At 28.8% G+C, this 19,235-nt stretch overlaps 1 protein-coding gene and 1 long non-coding RNA gene across 5 annotated transcripts in view; one reads left to right on the top strand and one right to left on the bottom strand.

Annotated features, from left to right (window-relative positions):
* Positions 1 to 1,062: 1,062 nt before the first annotated feature.
* On the bottom strand, positions 1,063 to 7,917 carry LOC107444596 (delta-latroinsectotoxin-Lt1a). The gene has a single exon (XM_071185820.2). The coding sequence runs from the start codon at positions 7,807 to 7,809 to the stop codon at positions 4,360 to 4,362; it is 3,450 nt and encodes a 1,149-aa protein (XP_071041921.2). The 5' UTR covers positions 7,810 to 7,917; the 3' UTR covers positions 1,063 to 4,359.
* Positions 7,918 to 14,204: 6,287 nt separating this feature from the next.
* Positions 14,205 to 19,235, top strand: part of LOC139426437 (uncharacterized) — a 55,694-nt gene continuing 50,663 nt past the window's right edge. For 3 of the 4 annotated variants that reach the window (XR_015433765.1, XR_015433763.1, XR_015433764.1), the window contains exon 1: positions 14,205 to 14,450. This is a non-coding gene — a long non-coding RNA (uncharacterized LOC139426437). Of the gene's footprint in view, positions 14,451 to 16,728; positions 16,911 to 19,235 lie in introns of those variants that run through there. The other variant, XR_011637690.2, reaches the window with a different exon arrangement.

A 19,235-nucleotide genomic window follows, 5' to 3' on the forward strand; every position in this document is an offset into this window, starting at 1 on the left:
CGTCTCGTGTAGTAAATGGTGTCTGGTGCACGTTAAATCTATCGGGTCACAAAGTCATCCATATTCCTATATCAAATGATTCCTCTGTGGGTACTAAATTGGAGATTGATCGTTCTCTAGTTCAGGTCAAAAATACGAACAGTAGATGAATAAATGGATGCATGAATGCGTTCACCCTGTAAACGGGTGTGGCAGAAGTTGAATTCCTGGCAATAGATGGCGCCACTGGAAAACAAGAACGATCGCTCCCCTTGCTTAAATGGCCCCCGACAACAACAACACCAAGAGAATAATTTCAACTTTTGAAGATAATACACTGTTCAGTGTGCAGTAACAATCAAGCAGTATGGTGGTCGGCAAGGAACAGGGGCTCTGTTCCCTAATAAATAAAAAAGTCGTATAGTTAAAATTTGATTTCTCAGGAACTATTCACCCTATATCAGTCAGATTTTGCATTTTGATGTGTAAAATTACATACTTTAAAATGATGTAAAAATTTATATTTTACACTATGGTGTAATATGATATAGTGTATATTTTTCGACTATTATTAAATAAAATAATAAATATTTATTAAAAGTTATTTTCGCATGGAATTATCTTTGGACAAACGAATTTTATAAATGTATGAAATTTTTTTCCAATTCGAATAAAAAAGTTCTCGAGATACAACAAAATACGCCAAAAGTAAAATTAACTTTAATGGATCCAAACTTAACATCGCTCTCATGAAAAAAAAAAAACTATGGGGATCATGTTTCCCAGATTGCGATTACTCCCTTTATTTTTGGAGTCAGAAACCCGAATCCAAAGGTATGTTTATTCAGAGAAAGTACGTTTTTGTGTTTGATTCCGTAACTTAAAATATCGTCTGCACTAATTAATTAGCATATTTGAGGTTACTCACTCGAAACATTAAGATTGAGTTCTAGGACGTAAAGATTCGATCATTAGATCAAAAGTGATTTATTGTGGTCTGTATTTTTTTGACACACTGTACAGTGAAATATGTTTTAACACTATAATATGTGTTAGTATGGGTTAAAATAAAAAAACAACCAATTTTATTTTAAATTAAAATGAATTGAGTTGTTTTATTGTATTTAATTTCACAGCCAAAGAATAAAAGACTAAATTATTGAAAATTTGAAAATTAACATAAAAATTGAAAACTAATTTCTGTAATTTGATTAATGTTACTCAGTTAATAAAGTTAACGTATCTTTAAAATTAAATTTGCTTCGAGAATAATCATAAATTAGATTAATTATATTCACATAAAAAACTGAAAATCCTCAATTATTTTAAACAGTTACAATAATTATAAATTAAAAAGCGTTGCAGAAAAACTCTAAATTGGCATACATTTAAGTTTCAAAATGAATTTATGAATTTAAAAACTAAAAATAAAGACATTTCTTGATTTAATTAATGAAAAATGAAGTTCAATAAAATATTTTTTACTTTAATTTAGTATTTTATTTTCAACTTTTCACATTTCAATTTTTCATTTTTCACATTTCAATTTTTCACTTTTCATCAGTTACATAGATTTGAAATATTTAACACAAATTAAAGTTCTGAGAAAATATTAAATATAGAAAATAAATATGGAAAATAAATATAGAAAATAAATAGTAATTATCTTTGAAATAATTGCATACATAAAGTACAAAATATATATTTTTAATTGTATGGTTTAATATTCTGGAATAGTACAATTATGAATAGTACAGTTATGCAACAGTACAGTTCTTGTTTTATATAATAAATTTAACAATTAAATATTTACTGATGTTTCATACATATATAATAAAAGATATAATGCAATTGCATACTACAATATACGTATTTATTAATGATAATAATAAACCAAAATATGGAAATATAAAATCAATAATTATATTTGAAGTTGAGGCAAACTTTATTTCAATCATCCTAAATAATTATTAAAATATATTATTGATATATTGTATACATTTTATAAGTTATAATAGGATCATTAGAATTTAGACAATAAATTTTATTCTTTTATAGATAAGAAACTATTTTGATCTTTCATAGATAGCATGAAAAAACATTTATGTTTATAAATCTGATTGCGTTGATATTAGATGCTTAAAAATTATTAATGTTTAATAGAATGCTGTTACATAAATAATTTAGAATGTGAAAATAATGAATTATGTCAATAGCTTTATTATACGGTTTTATTATGCTTGAAAATTCTTTATGAAAATAAATGGTGAAACAGTTGTTACAAAAATACTATTTTTATATTCCCATTATTTAGATGCTCTTTTATTAAAAATACAATAAATTAATCATAATTCTTAACTTCAGTAAAATGTTTGGAAATTAAAGATAAATTTTTTTATAATTTACTTTTAATTAGTTTAGAATTTTAAAAATAATTTCAGCATTTATCCAAGGTCATTTGTCTATAGTTGTAACAAATAGTTTCCAACCAGAAAGTTTTAAAAACTATGACGTTTCGAAAGCATGGCATGAATAAGATTTACAATATTTTATAAGCAACATAATACTATTTTTTCCATAATCTGAACGTGATAATTTTTTCATTACAATACTTATGCCAACATAATACTTTTATTTACATAATACTTTTTTTTATCTTTTACTATAAGTGTAAATGAAATTGCTCAAAAGAATACGCATTGCAATAGGTAATTTACACATTGGTTTTTTTACGAACACATTAAATTTTGCAGATAAATTTGAAAAAAATTCTAAACAAAAAGTAGTTGATGCAAACCTAAATTCTCCTGATTTTTTAACAATGTTACGTTACATGTAAAAATACTGTAAGGTTAAGAAACTTCGAAGAAAAATACTGTACTTTTTATAGGTTATGCGACAGAAATACGCGAACTTGCATGTCAATACCTCCATTAGATTCTTTCGGTAAAATCCTAGAACTTCCCACCTGTTGGCGACTTTTTGAAATCTCGCCAAGTTGGCAATTATTCAACGTTATATAAACGTTGCTTCTTGATTATTAAAAAAGAACAATTTAAATTATTACGACGATTTAATAATAATAACGGTAATTTAATAATAACGATTATTTAATAATAATAACGATAATTTAAATAATAGCGATGATTCTAACAGCAAGAGATCGAAAGCCTAAATGGCAAAAAAAAATAAACCCTTTTACTTTTTTTCTAACGAAATCCAACTTTCGCGTAGGTATACATATCAAATAACCAATTAGGTTTAAGAATTTCGGTGGTGTGATCGAACGTTCAAAATAATCTCTCCGAAATATCTTTCTGTAATCTAATTTGGTGGGATTTCAAAAACTTGCTTGTCGAGATTTAAAAAAAAAAATGGTGGGTGGACTACACGGGGTGAACTATTCTAGGATCCACCCGATACTTTATTCTAATTCACACTTATGATGAGCATTAGGTAAATTTTGAAGATTAAAAGTGAAGGAGTTGAGTAGCTTGGTAGATTGAAGCGATGTACCAAAAATAACCCTATTTGCATAATAATAATAATTGATGCAAGTTGATGCTTCAAAGTAGCCTATGAATTTAAACTTTTAGTATTTACAGAAAGTAAATAAATCTGCTTGTGTAGAGTCAGAAGAACTTGTGTAGGATCTTACATCAGAAAGTTTCTGGTTTCGAATCCCGGGCAAGGCATGGATGTTCCTTTCTTCTCTGTGCTATCTTGTCCTTACTGTGGGAGCAACGGTGATTCAACTAATATGGTGCCCCTGAAACAGTGGCCAACAAATATGCCCTTCAGATGACTGTGTGAAGAAGGTCTTTCTCCAGGTGAGCATTGGAAAAAAAAGTATTTACATAAGAACTGTTTACAAATGCTAATTTTTGCAATTTTGCTGGAATTGTTCTTATACTTTAAAAAAATATTTTTACAATACAATATATTTCTACAATAGTAACCTCAGGACCAATTACAATGCATATTTTAATTGGTTAATTGTTTTTCTTTAGTATTTTAGCTATGGTCAGTGAAAAGTTAAAATTTTACAATGTCCTACAGAGTTCACTGCTCAGTTGTATTTGAATGTGAGTGCAAACGTGAAAATTTGACAAATAGTATAAAACTTTACCATCACCAGTAAACCTTAAAATGCCTCCCGTGTGTGAAATCACTAACGTGCAGCAGAATCGATTACACTGGGAGCAAATTTCTGTTGCATTTATGCAAATACTTGATTAATTAAGGAATATCATGCAACAGAAATTAAAAAATTTGTTCCCCAGTGTTATTATTAATTTTTTTTGAAAAAAGAAAATCACGGTGAAATGGAAAGTAAATTAGATTTAAAGTAAATCATATTCTAACCCTTCCAATACAATATCAGGGAAACAAATTAAAATTAATGGGTCCTACACCACATGATTCGGCAAATGATTTAAAATATTCTTTTTTAGATTGCTCAGCTTCATTGAAATCGCTCGGAAGTATCACGGACAAGTAAAAATCTTCATCAGTAGGATCTACTAAACCCTTTGCATGCGATCTTAGAATATTGCCAATCTTGTTATATTTTCCAACTTTAATAGCTTTGAATAAATCTGAGTGTAATTTTGCAAAGTCTATCACTTCATCCGCACTGCCGACGCTCACAGCATTGATGTATTTGCTGAAACTATCTGTTATTTCCAGTGCTAAGGCTCGTGGATCTATTGAGTGAGATGATTGGTTGACATTATTAGATCTTAACTTCTCATTGGTCATTTTCCTAAATAGAAGATCCAGCAACAGTAAAGAGCCGTTTAGATCAATATGTTGAGTAGGGGAGCTCTTAGCATGTGAAAAAGAGTAACTGTCGCCATGTGGGTTTTCCAAAAAATAATCCGCAGTTTCGATTTGCCTTTTAAAATTGTTACGCAAATTTTGAGGAGAAAGCGCTTCTAGTGTCATGTTGGGACACGGCGGTTTTTCAGATTTTAATTCATTTTTGATGCATAAAAGTGCAAAAGCATTAGCAAACAGGATAGAGCATTTCAAGTCATGCTCTTCTGGATTGTCATCAAGCAATGCTCTTATTAAGTCATAGTAACCTAGTTTTTCAAATACTTGTTTAGGTTGTAAATCTTTATATTTTCGATACTCAGCCAAATCTCTGTATCTGTAATAATGATAAAAGCTGAGCTTTATAAAATCCATAGCATAGCTCATAACTGACAGACCATCATCATTTGAGCTTTGTATGATACTTTTTTCTTGTCTTCTAAACTCTCTTACAGCTTCTGAGTTAACGTTTTTTATAGCGTAGTGAATAGCCAAATAGTTATCGTTATTATACAATCTCATGTTTGCTCCATTTTGTAATAAAAACATAATTTCGGAGTGCTTATCTGATTTTGCAGCTAAGTGCAAAGGAGTGGAAGCATCATTGGATGTTGCATTTTTATTTGCTCCTTTACTAAGCAATTCCTTAGAATAACTTGTATCATCTCGTAAGGCAGCCAGATGAAGGGCAGTGTAACCCTCTTTTGTTTTTGCTTCGATTTCAGGCTCCATGCTTCGTTTTCTCCTCGATTCTTTTTTTAATAATTCATCAAAAATGGGTGCTTGTCCAGTGGCAACTGAAAGATGCAATGGTGTGATATATTCTTTGGAATTTATACTGGTATCAACTTTGGGGTTCTTAAGTAATTCAAGAGCGGCATCTGTTTTCTCAAAATAAATAGCCATCTCAAGCGGTGTCCAATTATTGTCAGATGTTACAGCATTAATATTTACATCTTCAACTTCCTTTTTTCCTGAGAGAAGGTACTGAATCATGTCTACATTTCCCGCCATGGCTGCAAAATGAAGTGGCGTCATGTTATTTTTATTTCCAGCATTGACTTCTACTTTACCACTGCTTAGTAAAGCATCACATATTTCTCGATCACCTTTCATAACAGCCAAGTGAAAAGGAGTCAGACCAAAGTCTGACTTAGCATTTACTAAAATGTGTTTCTTAGAAAGCAATGCTTTGATTGCTTTTACAGTACCACGAACAGCATAATGCAAAGGTGTGTACCCTGATTTTTCTCTTTGATTGATTTTAATTTCATTGCTAGCAAGTAAATTTTTAATCACATTAGAATATCCTTTCTTAGCTGCCAAGTGCAATGGTGTTAATTTATTTAAATTAGTCTGGGCATTTACGTTTGCATTATGGGTGATTAAGAAGTTCACAAAACCGGCATTTTTAGTATCGACAGCTATATGCATCGGTGTAAATCCCTTTTCATCTCGGGAGTCTACAGGTACTTCTTCTAAAAGGTATCTCAAAGCAATTTTAACATTTCCACTTTCAGCTGCAGCGTGCATGACAGTTCTTCTCATTTCAAAAGTAGCATGGACGTTAGCTCCGGCCTCCAGAAGTGTAGGAATATACTCTAATGTCCTATTCTGGTCCTTACTTCTTGCAGCATTGTAAAGATCTCGATTAATATCTCGAAACTCCACCTGAGATTTTGTCAAAATGCCAACTAATTGTGGTTTCTCTTCATTGAATTTTCGAAAAACGAGCCTCTCTCTTCTATTTTCATCTCTGGGCACTTGGAGAACTGGGTTTGCTTTACCTTCTATTTTTAATGGTTCCGTCCATTCACTAAATTTAGAGTACGTTCCATTTTCCCTCAGTTGCACTGCGTACCTTACCTTAGATTTATCATCCCAATCTCCATAGTTAGAAACAACAATAGGTTCTTTAAAGTTGATGTTATCGATGTGTTGCGGAACATCAACAATGACATCTATTTCCATTTCTGTGATCACAGTTTTGACATCTTTTAATGAATCTTCTCTCATACAAATGTCTGCATATAAATCATTTTTAACATTTTTGATGAACTCTAGTTCTTTGACGTCTTCCAATGTTTTTATCACTTCATTAATTAAACCATTGCTTCCAGTGAGTGCTGTCTTAAAACCATGAAAGACTTTCTTTAAATGATCGAATTGCTCATTGAAGTTTACGTCTTCGCCACTTTGATAATAATAATCAGCTAGATAAGAATGTTGCTTCAAGAGGAAGAACATTACAGATGCATATGTTTGTGTCCCATAAAATAGAGCGTATAGAGCTTGGAAAGCTTTGGTATCCTCAGTGTTTTCAGGAATCGAAAATTTAGTACTTTTATCCATGAGTTCAAACAAATCAGAATGCAAACCTTCTGGCATTTGGGCTTTATTTAAATAATCTAGAATTCCATTTTCTTCTTTTAGTTGAAAAACGAACTCATCCGCGGGGAGTTTGCTTAATTCGTTGCTCTTTCTTTCGAAATATCGAGAAAACTTATTGATTCTACTGAGAATTGACTGTATTTCCATATTTTTTAAGGTGGCCAGTACCTGTTTAAATCCCCAATTCATTTCTGTTCGAGTTTTTTCAACAGCATCTAAAGTTTTAGTTACGATTTCGGTAACTTTTTCCATTGCCTGAGTTAGCTTGTCGAGTTTCCTATCAACTTCATTAAATCTTTTCTCCATGATCAATTTAATTTCATCGAAATTCACGTCATCACACTCCAAGGCTGTCGCAGCTATGTTCATTCCGAATTCGGCAACGTGAGCGACCGCGGCTATGCCGGAAGTTGCTATTTTTAGGACATCAGTGACTAGAGGAATTTCGGGGATATCGCCTATTAGGTCCGTTACGAGACCCGTGACATGGCCAGCGTACTCTAAACCTTTACACGTAGATTTCCGATCATCTATTTCTTGCATTGCTTTCTCATACTCTGCATCTGATTCGGCATCTCTTTTAGAAATAGCCAAAGTAATAACCGTTTGGTTAATATGCATCTTAAGGGAGGAAAAGGAAAGAATCGCTTGCTTACCTGACAGAAACGTTAGTCTCGAAGTAGATGAGCGAGCTCGTGTGGATGTGATTGTGATTTTAGTAAATATAGTCTCTTACCACCTGCTGTTCTTACTGTCTTGTTACAGAAAATATAATATTGGAGAATAGCTGTCACATCATTAGTTACTGTCACGGGAAGGCTTTCCATTGTGCTATCATAAAATGTAATTTTTATTTTCATTTTATTGAAATCTGCGTTTTAAATTCAAACTTCAAGGACTCTTCTCTTTTTTCTACGTTAGACAAATATTGTGTTCTTTTACAAAATCTGTCAGTTTCGTTCGTCTTATCATTTCGTTTTCTGTTCCGAATGGTAGCAGCTATAAGAATTTATGAAAGGAGTGCTTTTGCTTTTTAATATTCTTAAGACTATACAGAATTAATTGATATATATATATATATATATATATATATATATATATATATATATATATATATATATATATATATATAATAAATAAATAAATACAAGAAAACACGAGGAAAGTTAAGAAAAACAATAAGTTTCATTTATTGCGCTTAAGCTGTAAGTAAACAGAACTCATTAGATAAGTTCAAAATGAAGAATAAAACAAAGAAAAATTATAGACATAAGAAAAAAAAAGGGGGAGGGAAATAATAAGTAAAAAAATAACAAACAACAGTTAATTAAAAAAAAAAAAAGAAATGAAAGGTTAATTAAAAAACCGGAAAAAAGATATAATCTTTTCTTCAGCCCACACGATTATATCAGCAAAAAGCACTCTGTTTTGCGGATATAATCGTATATATATATATATATATATATATATATATATATATATATATATATATATATATATATATATATATATATATATATATATATATATATATAGTGAAACCTCCGTTAAGCGGACATTAATGGGACCAAAAAATTTGTCCGTTTATGAGAGTTGTCCGTTTACGGGAGGGGTACCCTAATAACGAAATTTAACACCGTAAATTGTTTTTAGAATATTCTCAAAGATGCAGAAATAATTAAATAATATCTACAAGGATACTGTAAATATCTGCAAGAATATTTATTTAAACAATAAGAAAGATAAAAAAGAATTTATAAAGAAGTTTGATATGAATACATAATTCTAGATGCAGCTACAGATAAATAAATATAATTTTGCTATTAGCATAGATACTCAAGTTAGACATATAATACCAAATAGGAGCATACTGTCCTCAGTCCGTTTTAATTATTAGGTTCACATCCCCTTACACCTACTTATCATTTGATAGGGAACATGGTTAATACCTTCTTGGAAAATAAACCTCCCATGATTCACAGAAAAAAAAGTAATGCATACCTGTAAGTCATGAGGACCTATGGAGATGATTATTCACAATTGATCAGCTATCCAGTGTCTGAATAAATGTTTCATTTATATAAACACCTCAAAGATTATACTTCTGTTCTCTTTTTTTTATACCCCAGTTGTGTTAAATACAGTCTTCAAATTGATAAGAAAATTAAAGAAATTTTCAAAGCGGAAGAAGCATTGAGAGAAGTCATTTCAACTTGAGTGTTCTCATAACCTGTGTGGTCCAGATAAAAAGATCAAAAGATGCCCATGTCAGAATTATTTCAGGAGTGCACTACCATTTTCTCTCCTTTCTTTACAAAGATAAGGCAAGGTGACAGGAGAAAGATTGATTTTTCTGTGGTGAAATAGCTTAACAATATTTTTAGTTATGGATAAGGCAAAAAGTTTTATTTACATGCTTTAAAAATGGTGAAAAGTTGCATTTTTTTATCTTCCAATTTAGTTAGAAAAAGTAGTGTCCGGTTTGTCGAGATAAAAAACAACGTTTCAGGACCAAAATGACTGTCCGCGTCCGGTTACGGGAGTGTCCGCTTTGCGGAGAATGTACCTAATGGTTTATTCATAGAAGATTCCCGGGGAATTAAAAATATGTCCGTATTGAGAGGCGTCCGTTTTGCAGGAGTGTCCATAACAGGAGGTTTCACGTATAAATATATATATATATATATATATATATATATATATATATATATATATATATATATATATATATATATATATATATATATATAGAGAGAGAGAGAGAGAGAGAGAGAGAGAGAGAGAGAGAATAAAATAACTAGGTATTCTAAAAATAAACTAATGATAGACAATTAAAATGAAAAAGAAGCAATTTATCTAATTTATGCAGCGTATAAATGGTATTTATGGAAACGTACCATAAAATCATTTGTTACAACAAGGATTACTAAAATGACACTTGGAATTACAAAGAACATTATTTCTAAAGCAAAAACATTTTTTGTTGACACACTGGGTTTTACACGAACATTTTTTAAATCCCTGACCAGCACCTAAACTTTGAGCTGTAGCAACCGACCGGTATTTTGCACTTTAACGGGCTGCAGATCGTTATTCTATGAAATAACTAGTTAAATCATAAAATACAAGAGAGTTTTACACTTTAACGGACACGATCAGTTATTTCATGGAATAACTAGGCATTCTATAAAATAAAGGATTTCATACTTTAATTGCAACATATATATATATATATATATATATATATATATATATATATATATATATATATATATATATATATATATATATATATATATATATATATATATATATATATATATATTGATTAATTTTCCGATTGTCACGCTTCTAATCCCAATTAGTAACAGTTATGCTATTTTTAAACATACATTTTTAAAAATATAAATAATAGTATGATATTGTAATTTACTAAGATTTAGTAATTACGATTAATTTAAAAATAAATTTAAGAAACGCATCAGGTCAGAATTAAAAATACAGAATGTGATTCATTTCTAGTGTATTTCTCCCCACAAGGGCATTTGCTGCAAAGTTAAGTTGCTAAAAACTATTTGACGCAATTTTATTGGGTGAATTAAGTTTATTAAATAATTAAGCATTTCGTGCATTACTGTAAATTTCATGATGATCATGTCAACGAGATATAGTTTTGCTTTTTTCTGGGATATATTTTTAAGAATATAAATAATAGTATGATAATGTAATTTACTAAAAGTTATTAATGACAACTAATTTTAAAATTTTATATTTAGGAAAGGCTTCAGGATTAAAATTGCAAAACGTAATTCATTCCTGATGTATTTCTCACATAAGCGCGTTTGCTGGAAGGTTGTGTCACTAAAAACTATTTGACGCAATTTCATTGGTTGAAATTGGGTGAATTCAATTTGTAAAATAATTAAGCATTTCGTGCATTATAGTAAAATTCATGATGATCATCCCATCGAGTTATAGTTATGCTATTTTTAAGAATATAAATAATTGAATGATATTATTTATATCAGAGTCACTATATGATTATATATATATCAGTCACTAACAGTCAGCTAATAGCTGTCAAAGTTTTTATAGTAAAGTGGGAATAATTTTTCATTCCCAAAGTTTTATTCTTCTGTCATTAAAAGTCTTAAACTAGGATAACTAATCTTTTATGGGATCGTCATCATTTGTAACCTTTTTTTCTACCAAAAATGTCTTTCGTTTCAGGAAAGATGCATCTTTAGGTGTCTAGTCAGAGCAACTTCTTTTCGTTTTAACTTTTGATCTGTAAAGAGATTTTCATTTATTTCCCAAACTAAACAAATTTTTGAATGGAAAATAGTTTGTAAACAAGAAGTAAAATATCTTGACTCAAACTTTTTGTAAGAGACAGGGAATAAAAAACAAGTGCACAAGGAATAAAAAATGATCTCACATTAAAATTAGAGCCTTTGCTTGAGGTTATCGCTGTTGAGTTTGGATTTTATTTGCAATATTAATGACTATATCTATGATTTTATAATTCTAAATGTCCCTTAACTCGAAATATAATAATTCGATTGTTTTTTTTTTTATTACGCCAGAGTGCTTTTTTATCTTATTCATTAGATATTCAACCCAAATATCTGTTATAAAAATATACAGGGGACTTGGATGACCTTCTAGACAAAGTTTGGAGAAAGTTTTATCTTATCATAGTCTTTATCTTATTATAATCAGAGAATCATTTATCTTATTATCTTATTAAAGCCTTTAATTATCCTATTATTTTATCATAGTATTTATTTATCTTGTTATCTTATCGATATTTCCTCCTATGAAAGTCTTTATCTCATCGTTATCAGATAAACTCTTATCTTAGTATCTTCAAATTGATAACCAATTGAGAAACTTTGAGTTTAAAGTAGTTTTCTCTACTGTGAAAACAACTTAATTCTTCAGTCTTTAAAATCATATTACTGATAATAACAGCTGAGGCAGTATCCAAATTTCCATTCGTTATGATGTTGCTTATAAAAGACAAACTGAACGCACCTTTAAAATTCGAATTAAGGAATATTAAAAATACGTTCAAACACTGGATATTAAACGATCTTCCATCACCCTATATAGATAGAATACTAATCATAAGGTTTCAGTTTTCTTCAAATAAAATCATTCAACACTGCTCTTCAGCCATTGACTTGGATCTCTGGGAATCATTTTATGTTTTAAAAAATTCTGACTATTTAGTTAATGATCTTTTTTATATCCGATTCCTTCCTAAGATTTGGAAATCCATTTTATTTCATCTTGCACACCTGAGGCTCTCAACTACAACTACTCATAACTTTCAACTTCATATGACTTTATCAGATCTTTATGTATCTATTATATTTTTATTATTTATATCCTTTTATTTTAATATATATATATATATGTATAGAAAGTGTACTTCCCCATATTTATGCACTTTGTGCTCTCTATAGCGCACCTCATTACAACTACTCATATACATATATATATATATATATATATATATATATATATATATATATATATATATATATATATATATATATATATATATATATATATATATATATATATATATATATATATATATATATATATATATATATATATATATATATATATATATAACGTAAAGATTCACTTCAGGTCACATTCCTTTGCTATGGTAAATGCGATATTTCAAAATGAAGAACAATTATCGCAAGATAAAAATTATTCTTTCTAATGCATCACTATGTGGCTAAAAAGTAAGAATGCAATTGAAAATGAGTTTGAGATGAAAGACAGAAGGCAGAAAACAAATTTATCGACGTGGAATAAAAGTTGAAATGCCTTAAAAATAGATATACTAATCTAACAGTTAACAAAAATTCGCTGAGAGGAAAAATATATTAAACTAATTGCTTGATCCGTATTAAATAATTGGCCAAAATATATTTGTTAGAAAATATATGAAGCAAATTACATTTTAGTGTGCCATCTAAAAAACATGTTAATAAAAATTATTTGGATATATTGGCGATCTTTCGAAAGCAATTTTCAATATATACTAAGCAAATATTATTAGCAAAAAATAATATAAGTAGCTAAATGATTGCATTTTACTATTAAAATATTTCAGATGTCAGTGATTTTTATTTTACTTCATACCCTTGGGTTGAACAGTCGACCCAATTCTGCGTATATGACTATCAATGTTCTACTCTGTAGATTAATAATTTTGAACTCAACCCAGAAGACAAGGGAATTCTTGGATCAAATATTTTATTTTATTTTATAACCGTCGTTGAACAGCCGACCCAATTTTGGGTTTACGGCTACTAATGTTCGACTCCGTAGCCTTGTAGTTTTGAATCCTACCCCGAAGAAAAGGAAACTCCTGGTACCCCCAGAGGTATGAGTTGTTATGGAATCATGGAGGTATTTGTGACTATTCAGATTTAACGTGCATCAGTCACCATTTACTGCACGCAGTCTTCGGTCGGCGGGGATCGAGCCCATGACTTCTTGTACATGGGCCCTACCAACCGAGAACTAGCCTTTCGTGGAGGATTTTTTGAGGGAACTAACCCGCATTTGATCTACATGAAGAGAAAACCTCCCTTGGTTAGCCTGACGGGAAGGGGAGTCTAACTCATGATCCGTCAATCACTGAGGATATTTTACGTCAACACTGGGGTTGGATTTGTGACAGATAAAAACTTAAATTTGAAAAATGGTACAATTGAGGTATAACTTCTATCAAGGAATAACTTCTTCTTAATGTGAGAAATGAAAACATATCCTTACGAACATGCTCAATTTATTTCGATTCTTATATAATATAATTTATATAATATTTTTAAGTAAATTTACTTCTAAAAGCTGTAAAAAAGTTTACTACATTTCTGGATTCGCTACTGAATTTCGTGTGGGACAATATTCTAATATAATACAATGACAGGATGAAGCATAACCAGCTGAGATAAGAAATAAATCTGTTAATAAACTTTTACTCAAGTGAAGTTTTGACAATAGAATGAGGCAGCATATTTTAACATGCTTTTAATTGTCTAAAAGTTACGTGTTTCATTTTTAAATGACTTTTTCTTCCTAAACATATTTTAAACATGCTTCAACCTTGAAGAATTTCAATTGTTTAAATGGAAAATTTGTTCATACAAACTTTTTTTGACTGTCTTGAGTCCTGTCAGTTCCGTAAAGTTATTTTCCAACTGACTGCTTCCATGCTTTACTGGTTTATGGTAAGTTTAATTATGTTTTAATATTGTCACAGTTCTATATTTTAACAAAATTTACGAATTTAAACTATGAAAATTAAATAAATAAAACATTTCAAAGAATCATGTGTACAGCATGTTCCTTAACGACTACCTTCAATAAATATATTTTTAAAATCCTTTTCAAAAGTGAGATAAAAACAATATGCAGATTAAGACTCGCGCATTGATATTCAAGCGATGAAAATACAAAATCTAGAGAATCACTATTAATAAAAAGCTAAATTATTGCTTTTCAGAACGCATCACAAAAAATCACTATTTCATTGCATTGCATTGTATTGTATTTTATTGTATTATATCATTCTATAACCGCCGTTGAGCAGCCTGAGTTTGCAACTATCATTGTTCAACTCTGTAACCTTGTAATTTCGAATTCAATTTAGAAGACAAGGGACTTATGAAACTAACTCGCATTTGCGTTACAAGGGGAAGAAAGCTACGAAACTCTCCCACGGTTAGCTTGATGCCTAGGGGATTCTAACCCAAGATCCGCCAACCACTGAGGATATATTTTTTATGTTAGCATTGTGATGCGTGCAAGCTGGACGCAAAATTCATATCGACCAACTAACACTGGGATTGGAACCTAGAAGAAAAAGATAGCAGTTGGAAGGCATTTCTTAGAAACACCGCCATGTTTTATAAGCCAATCTATCTGGTTTCAATGTTTTTCCTCCTGCCTTCCCCACCAGTGATTGGTTAAAATCTTTATCTCTTTCTCTATTAAATTATAGAGAAACTAATGTCTTTTTGACTTTTTTTTACAATAGTTTTAAACATAAATATAAGGGGCTGTTATAACGGTATAATATTTTATTGTAATATTTCTATACTTCCTGATGTTGTTCATTTTTTTAACCATCAATAATTAAGCAGCTGATAATGATTTTTGAATCACAATTTAATATTTAAAAAATAATAATTTTCTTAAAAATTTTTCTTTTAAGCTTTTGATAAATCGTTTGGAAAAAACTGGAAATTAAAGATGTCAAAAAAACGTAGAATGTTTCCTTTAAAAGGAAAAAAAAAATACTTACTCTAAATTTAGGGCGTACATAATTTTTTTTATATAATTGACATTCTTTGAGATTGAAATATGGTACTTCATTAATTAAAACTGAAATTATTTAATGCTGAGGTTTTTTTTATATTGAGAGTTAATAATCATAATAGAGAAAAAAAGCCTCTTATAGTGATGATTTTACTTTCTCCGAAAAAAATATTGAAGTTAAAAAAATAATTGCTTTTTATTTTAAGTTAAATATGTTTTAAAACTATCTAAATTAAAGAAGATGCTAAGAAATAGAATACCAAACACAAAAATAGAGATCTTGGAATTCTTCTACTAAATAAGCAGTGTATCAAAAGGAAAATATTTTGCCTTTAATTAAAATATTTCTTGTTGTTGCATTTTTTGCGTTGCTTCTCAAGTATGTTTTATAAAATCATTATTTTAAATTTTTAATAATAAATTAATAAAGTTATATTCATATTTTAATTTCAATATAACTTTATTATTTTGTATTTGAAATATGTTTCTCTTTTTATTAAAAAATCGTGAGGATTTCGATGCTCAATTTAGCGTTTCATTTTGTAATGACTTAAACCTGAAATTACGGAGATGTGTTGAAAAATATACAGAGAGTGCACTAGAGTAAAAAAAATTAACATTCCATAATTAGTTCGAGAATTAACTGTTAAAATTGCTGGAAAAAATACAATACGAACCGCTCTACAGCCCACGGGGTTGAACTACAGATCTAAAATTTAGTATGGTGAAAAGGTTATATATGTTTAGGAACTTAATAAAAGAGTTTTTTTTATCGAAATTTGTTCGAAAGTTATTGCAATTAAGTGCTTTTTGCGAATTTTATCTCACTTTTTCGTTTTACGTTACATTTTGCTATTCTGTACAAAATCTATAAACTATTAAATGTTAAACTTGTAGCAAAAATAGCATGTTTGGTCTATTTGTAGGTGAATTGGTACATTGAAATGCAACTACGGAGTTAAAATTTAATTTTCTGAAATAGCCACCTTTGAATTTAAAGCAAATTTTGTTTCGGAATTCCAATTTCTTTGGAATTTATTGCAAATATAAGTGCGCTTTAGTGATATTTTGCAATTATTTTTTTTCGCTTTCAATATTCACTATTTATCTATTGTTCTGAAAAAATCTATTTTTCTATTTTTCTTATAATCTATTTTCAAGAGATTTTCATGTGTTTATTTTTATTAGCTCGCACTCATGCTAATCAATTGAAAGTAGCAAAGAAGAAGAGAAAAAACGATAGAGAAAGAGAGAGAGAAAGAAAGAGAGAGACAGAAAGAGAAAGAAAGAGAGAGAGAAAGAGAGAGAGAAGGAAAGAGAGAGAGAAAGAGAAAGAAAGAGAGAGAAAAAGAGAGAGAGAGAGAGAGAGAGAGAGAGAAAAAAGAGAGAGATATTAAGTTCTTAACGAAATTTGAAAAAAAAAAATTAAATCAATAAAAGATCAATGAAATTCGTTCTCTAATTGAATTGTTATAAATCTCGTCAATGAGCAAAATTACGTTATATTTATTTCTTCTAATTGAGTTGCACAATTTGTATTCCTTAGGCTAATTTTATTTCGATTATAGATAATTACTTCTCAGATATAGCTAATTGTCTATTTCGTTACGATTAACATATTAATAAAATGTTCTCATATGTAAAGCTACAATAATTGTAAATTTTAAAAGCAAAATGTTCTCTGCTTTTGTGGAAAATACTGAAGCTTAAGAAGATTTTTTTTTTGAATGAGATGAAAACTACTTGAGTTGGCAAGCATAGTAAAGAGAAAGCAGAGAGTCCTAGTTTATAAAATTATTCCTTTCAAATGTATATGCTTTATTTATGCATGTCATGTTTTTTTCATAGCTTTAATGCTAAAATGTAATGATTGAAAATTTTTGTTCTATTCTAAACCTGACACTCTTGTTTGCCTCCTTCTAAATGTTAAATTCTATTCTTGCAATTTTTTTAACTTTCTTGTGTTTCCCTTCATGTGTTATATATTTTTTAAATTTTCTTTTATTTATCATATCATGTAAACTCAATTCTGTAGTTACTGCCATGGGACTAGACATCACCAATTTAAAAAATTCAGGATTAAATTACAATAAATAGTACCGATACTTACAGTGCCGGTACTTATTACTACAAAAGTTTACGGAACAAAAAATCTGACATACCATAATTTTTAGAGTAATATTTACTATAAAATTCGCTGATTACCAGTAATTAGATAAATATTAAGGTATTACATTTTACTGTAAAAATGGATTTTATGGTAAAAATATATTTTACGGTAAAATCGATGTTACGGATGATGCACCCAGATTGCAAGTACTTTTTACCTAAACTTGATCTGGAATTTTTTGAAGTACAGATGTGACACGTATAATTTATTTCTTCTGAGCTTGTTTATTGCCATTATTTTTTCTATTGCATTAAATTGTTTTTTTTTTCTGAAATAGAAGTTTATTTATTCATACAGAAAGAAATATATTTCAAAACCTATGTTACTTTATGAATTCAAAATCAAGATTTCACGAAAAAATATTTTTTTTTCAATTTTTACCATAAGGTAAGTTTTATACTAATTTAGAATAGAACATATTTCAGAAACTAAATTCTAGAGTAATATTTACTATAAAATTTGCTGATTACCAGTAATTAGATAAATATTAAGGTATTAAATTTTACTGTAAAAATGGATTTTATGGTAAAAATATATTTTACGGTAAAATCGATGTTACGGATGATGCACCCAGATTGTAAGTACTTTTTACCTAAACTTGATCTGGAATTTTTTGAAGTACAGATGTGACACGTATAATTTATTTCTTCTGAGCTTGTTTATTGCCATTATTTTTTCTATTGCATTAAATTGTTTTTTTTTCTGAAATAGAAGTTTATTTATTCATACAGAAAGAAATATATTTCAAAACCTATGTTACTTTATGAATTCAAAATCAAGATTTCACGAAAAAATATTTTTTTTTCAATTTTTACCATAAGGTAAGTTTTATACTAATTTAGAATAGAACATATTTCAGAAACTAAATTCTAGAGTAATATTTACTATAAAATTTGCTGATTACCAGTAATTAGATAAATATTAAGGTATTAAATTTTACTGTAAAAATGGATTTTATGGTAAAAATATATTTTACGGTAAAATCGATGTTACGGATGATGCACCCAGATTGCAAGTACTTTTTACCTAAACTTGATCTGGAATTTTTCAAAGTACAGATGTGACACGTATAATTTATTTCTTTTGAGCTTGTTTATTGCCATTATTTTTTCTATTGCATTAAATTGCTTTTTTTTCTGAAATAGAAGTTTATTTATTCATGCAGAAAGAAATATATTTCAAAACCTATGTTATTTTATAAATTCAAAATCAAGATTTCACGAAAAAAAATATTTTTTTTTCAATTTTTACCATAAGGTAAGTTTTATACTCATTTAGAATAGAACATATTTCAGAAACTAAATTCTAGCTTTCTATGCAGTATTTAGTTTAGTTTGAAGATAATTTTTTTTAAAATTTTCATCAAATCTTAAAAGCAAATTAAAATTTTAATTGAAATTTCAAGTAACATTTTTTTTTAAAAACTGCAATTTAACTCTTATTTTTCACAGAAAAGAGTAGTTTTCGTTTAATTAAAAATTAATTTTGAATACTTTTGCATTAAAAAAATGAAAAGAGAAAAAAA

This window comes from Parasteatoda tepidariorum, chromosome 5 (genome assembly GCF_982258835.1).
Source record: "Parasteatoda tepidariorum strain Cologne lab strain chromosome 5, Ptep-v5.0, whole genome shotgun sequence".
Taxonomy (NCBI): domain Eukaryota; kingdom Metazoa; phylum Arthropoda; class Arachnida; order Araneae; family Theridiidae; genus Parasteatoda; species Parasteatoda tepidariorum.

Bases quoted from the DNA above. Each gene is read 5' to 3' on its own strand.
- LOC107444596 (XM_071185820.2), bottom strand. From the start codon at position 7,809: ATGCATATTAACCAAACGGTTATTACTTTGGCTATTTCTAAAAGAGAT.